This window comes from Cebus imitator, unplaced genomic scaffold (assembly GCF_001604975.1).
Source record: "Cebus imitator isolate Cc_AM_T3 unplaced genomic scaffold, Cebus_imitator-1.0 Scaffold15, whole genome shotgun sequence".
In the NCBI taxonomy this organism is placed as follows: Eukaryota; Metazoa; Chordata; class Mammalia; order Primates; family Cebidae; genus Cebus; species Cebus imitator.
In genome coordinates, this window is record NW_016107330.1 from 1,290,331 (window position 1) to 1,296,519 (window position 6,189).

Below are 6,189 nucleotides of genomic sequence, written 5' to 3' on the forward strand. Positions count from 1 at the left end.
AAAAAAAAAAAAAAAAAAAAAAAAAAAAAAAAAAAAAATGTACACTTCAACTCAATTTATGAGGCTAATGTGACACTAATATTAAAACCATGCAAGAATAATGTAAAAGGAGAAAAGTATATGATATTCATACTCATGAATATATTTGCAAAAATCTTAAACTGCTGACAAATTAAATACCGCAATACATAACAACAACAAAAAAAAACCAGGCAAAACTATTCTATGGGGTTAGATGCCACGGCAATAATTACTGTGAGCTAGAACAGCAGGGATCGGGAGAATCACAACAGGGCTTTTGGAATACTGGTAATGTTCTGTTTCCTGATCTGGGTGCTGAATACATTGGTATGTTTACTTTGTGGAAGTATATTTGGTCAAACATATCTGTGCACATTTCTGTACACATATTTTTTTTATTTTTTTGAGACAGAGTCTTGCTCTGTCACCCAGGCTGGCCTGCAGTGCATTTTTGTATTTTTAGTAGAGATGGAGTTTCACCGTATTGGCCAGGCTGGTCTCGAACTCCTTGCCTCGTATGATCTACTGCCTCAGCCTCCCAAAGTGCTGGGATTACAGGTGTCTTATATTTCAATTAAAAGTTTGCTTTAAAATAATACAATATAATATGATAAATTGATTTTAAGAATGTAAGGATGCACTGACATTAGAAAATCTAGAAATATTATCTACCATATTGTATGTTAAAAAGAAAATCCTTATAATGTTGGTAGTGGCAAGAGTTTGATAAAATTCCACGTTAATTCATGATAGTAAGCAAACAAACAGAAAGGAGTATCCTTAAACTCACAGTGTGGCACAGACAAAGTTCACCAAATATTCCACATGCTCCCCAGCGCTTCCCATTCTCTTTTACAGTTAGTTAGATTGGGGCCAAGTGACTAGTTCTGTCCAGTAGACTATGAACTAGAGTGACATGTGTCACTTTTAGATGAAGGCAGTTGAGCCGACCTTCCTCCTCCATCCCTCTCTTCTCTTGCTCCAGTGACCTTGGAGGCTGTGTATTGCAGATGGCATAGATTAAAGATGGAGTAAGGATGCTTCACTCTCATCAGACTTTGTGTAAGCAAGAACTAAATCCTTACAGTGTTAAGCCTCTAAGATTTCAGAGGGTATGTGTTATGACAGTATAGCCTGTCTTACTCTAATATAAAGGGCATCTACCAAAAAACTACAGTAGCTCTCATATTCAGTGGTGAGAAGTTAGCATCATTTTCTGTAAAATCAGCAATAAGAACAAGGATGACTGCTATTTCTTCTTGTATTCAGCAGTACAGTAAAACAAGTAAGGATTGGAATGGAAGAAACAGCAGTTATAATTTGCAGATAAATTATTTACATGGTGGCCAGGTACAATGGGTCATGCCTGTAATCCCAGCACTTTGGGAGGCTGAGGTGGGCAGATCACAAGGTCAGGAGTTCGAGACCAGCCTGGTCAACATGGTAAAATCCTGTGTCTACTAAAAATACAAAAAAAAATTAGCTGGGCATGGTGGCACATGCCTGTAATCCCAGCTACTCGGGAGGCTGAGGCAGGAGAATTGCTTGAACCTGGGAGGTGGAGGTTGCAGTGAGCTGAGATCACACCACTGCACTCCAGCCTGGGTGACAGAGCAAGACTCTGTCTCAAAAAAAAAAAAAAGATTATTTACATGGTAAACTTTCTATGTATAAATAAATAAGTTGCTTATAAGAAGTGTATATTTAAAATGTTACATTCCTGCCTGCCAACAACAAAAAATTAGAAAACTTAATTTTAAAAAAGGTACCATTCACAATTTCATTAAAAAGTATTAACATATGGTACCTTGGAATAAATTTAGCAAAAGAAATGTAAAATTTTTTGGAGAAAAGTGTTAAAGTTTACTGATAGTCCTTAAAGAAGGTCTTAATACTTGGAGAGTAATGAAAACCTCAGTAAGATAATTATATTACTTCTCCCTAATTTGATCTCTAAGAGTCAAAGAAATTCTGGTCAAAATCCCGGGAGGGTTTTAAAGGAATTCCTCAGGCTGACTCTTAAGTATATGTAGAAGAGGAAAGAGCAAAGGATGGCTAAGACCCCTTAAAGTAGAAGTATAAGGTGGAGACATTGACCTAGCAGATATCAAGACTTTGAAGTTTTAGTAATTCAGACAGAGGGGTATTGGTCAGGAACAGACACATTGTCTAACAGAACAGAAATTAGTTGTTTCTCATTAATGAAAATTGGACATGTGACAGAGATTTCACATTAATGTAAAAAGGATGATCTTTCCAATAAATGGTGCTAGAGCAATTGTTTAATCAGGGGAAATAATATGTACTTAATCAGTTTTTGTAATAAGGCTTCAGTTGAGTTTTTAATTTTCTTAATTACATTTTTAAAAATTTTTATTAAATTTTTTTAAGAGACGGAGTCTTGCTGTGCTGCCTAGACTGGAATACTGTGGTTATTCACGGGCACAATAATAGTGCCTACAGCCTCAAACTTCTGGGCTAAAGTGATCCTCCAGCTTCAGCCTCCTTAAGTAGCTTGACTATAGGCACATGCCACTGTACCTGGCCTGGTTAGTTTTATGTTGTTTAAAAATAATAAAGAACCTACTTTAATGATATACTTTTTAAAAGTGAGCCCAAGAAAATAACAACTTAGGAAAAATATTTTCAATATGTATGAGAGACAGAATGTTTAGATCCTAATTTATGAAGAACTCTTAAAAATTAATAAGAAAAAAGATGGACCATCATCGTTTTGCTTTCATGATTGATTTAATTGATATATATATATTTTTTAATTTAATTGATATTTTAAAACTTTTCCTCAACCAGCAGCTACAGTGACATTGTACGGATTTATAAAAGGTAAAAGGCTTGTCTTTTGTACTTTAAGCATGTCCCAGGTAGATGTGGATTCAGGAATTGAAAACATGGAGGTTGATGAAAATGATCGAAGAGAAAAACGGAGCCTCACTGATAAGGTTGGTAAGCGATGAAGCCGTTGGTACAGGTAATATAAAAAAAACCGTTTCATGTCTTGTGTCTATTAGTGTGGGGCCACTCCAAATCAGGAAGTCCTAGGCAGGTGATTATTTTTATTCTTTTGAGGAAAAATGAATAACCTAGATTGCTCTTATTCATGGAAATGTAACTCACTCCCTTGATCTGATGTTATCCATCTGTTTCTGGTTCAGGGCAATGGTTTTATCAGTAAATTTAGTTTGTAATAGGAACGAATTTAGAGGTAATTAGAGTTCTCTCTGCTGATCTTTTGCTTTTAAACAAGTAGGTCATCACATCTTTAGCAGTATTCTGAGAGAAATGACTGAGAATGAAGCAAGAATATGTAAAAAATCCAGTAGCAAGTGGAAAGTTTTTGAAAACATGAAGCCTTTATGTTTGATTACCACCTGAGCTTAGTGCTCTGTATTTAGGGTGTGTGTGTGTGTGTGTGTGTGTGTGTGTGTGTGTGTGTGTGTGTGTTTATGTTTATATAGATAGATAATTATGTCATTTTCTTTTCAGTAAATTATTAGGAATCCTTTAGCAACACATGTTAATGATTATTAGAAGTTGCATTGTAAACAAAAATAAAAATAAAAAAGACAAAAAAAGAAAAAAAAGGAGCACTGTAGCCTCATAGTGGTGCAGTGCTTTATTTTGTATAGTTCTTTAATGTTTACGAAATTATATATGACATTTTATCTGTGATGACGTGTAATGAGAAATGTTCCATTTTTGAAAAATTTCTGGAGGAGAATTGATTATGCAACCTAGAATGTTAACCTGGTCCTGTGGAATTCAGAAAAGTAAATAAATAGGATATATACATCTTCTTTCACATTTTTTTTCTTGGTGACTTTTGATAATGGCTTTGCTCTTTTTTTTTTTTTTTTTTTTTTTTATTGTTTTTTTTTTTTTTTTTTTTTTTTTTTTTTTTTTTTTTTTGAGACAGGTTCTCACTCTGTTACCCAGGCTAGAGTGCAGTGGCATGATCTCGGCTCACTGCAACCTCTGCCTCCTGGGTTCAAGTGATGCCCCTGCCTCAGCCTCCCAAGTAGCTGGGATTACAGGCGCTTGCCACCACGCCTGGCTAGTTTTTTTTATTTTTATTAGAGACCAGGTTTCACCATGTTGGTCAGGGCCTGAACTCCTGACCTCAGGTGATCCACCCGCATTGGCCTCCCAAAGTGCTGGGATTACACTTGTGAGCCACTACACCTGGCCACCTTTGCTCTTTTATGCTCTCCATAGATTGTACTGTAAGCTCATGAGACTTAGATGTTATAATTTTGATGTCATAGTAACAGGCCTACTTTCCCCCTAATCAGTGGGTGAAAGGTTTCATGCATTTTAAGAATACCATCACTAATAATGAATTAAATCAGAATAACGTATTTCTATTGAAGTACCTAACTCATACCTCTTATTTGAAATTAACCTGTAAGTCTTCTTCTTCACCAGGAGCCTTCCTCAGGCCCTGAAGTATCTGAAGAGCAGGCCTTACAGCTGGTCTGTAAGATCTTTCGTGTCTCTTGGAAGGACCGGGACAGAGATGTCATCTTTCTTTCTTCGCTTTCTGCACAGTTTAAGCAGAACCCAAAAGAAGGTAGGAATCTAGCTCAGCAGTCTTACTGCAGAGTAGTTAACAAGAAAATTAGACGTGAGATCTTTGGCCTCCCCCATTATCCACATTCACTCCATCTTGCTCTTGGGTTGTATTTTTGATGACAGGGAAACATCTTGATGAGGACACAGCTGTGTGGCCACTTTCTTCCCATTCCACTGATCTTATTGATAATTTATTTTTCACTTTATTATTTCTACAAAACTATGTAAATAAGTTAATGGTCTACATTTTCTCAGGGTTGGAATTTTTCCCTTTGTTGTAAGAAGGTGCTTAGAGCATAACCTCCTTTGTTTTTTTTTTTGGGTGAGACAGAGTCTCACTCTGTCATCAGGCTGAAATGCAGTGGTGCAATCTTGGCTCACTGCAACCTCTGCCTCCTGTGTTCCAGCATTCTCCTGCCTCAGCCTCCCGAGTAGCTGGGACTACAGGTGCATGCCACCACACCCGGCTAATTTTTGTATTTTTAGTAGAGACGAGGTTTCACCATGTTGGCCAGGATGGTCTCCATCTCTTGACCTCGTGATCCACCCGCCTCGGCCTCCCAAAGTGCTGGGATTACAGGCTTGAGTCACCGCGCCCAGCCTTACCTCCTCTTATGAAGTAGAGATACACTGGGTGGTCTCCAGGGATCCTGAGGGATTTGTTCTGTATGACCCTATCTGCTTTAAGTGCCTATGAAGCCATGTATAGACAGTGGAATTGATCTATTTGGTTAAATTGCTTAGCAAGATAGAACATAATGACATTTTGCTATGTTTCTGGTTTTCTACTGTAAGAGGCCCCACTTGTAACAAAATAATAATAAAACTCTTAGCAAGATATCAGCATCGTAGGGCATTATGATTTTTCTTTACAGCAGTCAGTTGGAATGCAGCAGAGGTATGGGAGGTATGCTGGAGTGGTTTTTTTGCCTCTCACTGGAATATAACCTCCCTCTTGGTAGGGATTTTTGTCTGTTTTACTCATTGATGTATCCCCAGTGCCTGGAAGGATATCTTGCAGGAAATAGTACCTCAGTAGATACATTTTAAATGGATGAGTGACTATCAAGAAGATTGCCTTTCTCTTTTCTATGATGCCTATCTTCTGGGGAGGGGAAAAAAAGTCCTTTGTGTTTCTGGAGGGTAGATAAGACTATTTCTGATTTTACTGGCATCTTCTTATTAACTCTGCTCATGGAGCAGACCATGTATCTTAAGACTGTGCTACTTCTTATTAGAAATCTTAAGATTCCACATCTATCTTACACATGTAAGTGATAATTTTAAATAACCAAACTAGATAAAATTTCCATGAGTTAAATTTTTTTTTAGTGATATTTAAAATGCATCTAAAGACCAACAATAAATCAACTGGGAGCTGCCAAGAATAAGAAGGAAGCTAGACTAGCATTTGTTCCTGAGAGCCGATGGTGACTAGATATTGGACCCTTTATAAAACCTTTTGAACCTTGGACTTAATAGTTTTATTACTGTATATAAAATGTATCTAGACTGAGAAATATTAACCCAGTTGTATTTGAAGTATAATAAAGTAACCTCTGTAGTTGGGAGTAGCTT

At 36.9% G+C, this 6,189-nt stretch overlaps 1 protein-coding gene across 1 annotated transcript in view; it reads left to right on the top strand.

Annotated features, from left to right (window-relative positions):
- The window catches only part of UBE4B (ubiquitination factor E4B), a 147,546-nt gene that overhangs the window by 63,322 nt on the left and 78,035 nt on the right, over window positions 1-6,189 (top strand). The window contains exons 4-6 of the mRNA XM_037730769.1: window positions 1,073-1,083; window positions 2,894-2,981; window positions 4,465-4,609. Coding sequence (XP_037586697.1) covers window positions 1,073-1,083; window positions 2,894-2,981; window positions 4,465-4,609 — 244 coding nt within the window. The remainder of the gene's footprint in view (window positions 1-1,072; window positions 1,084-2,893; window positions 2,982-4,464; window positions 4,610-6,189) is intronic.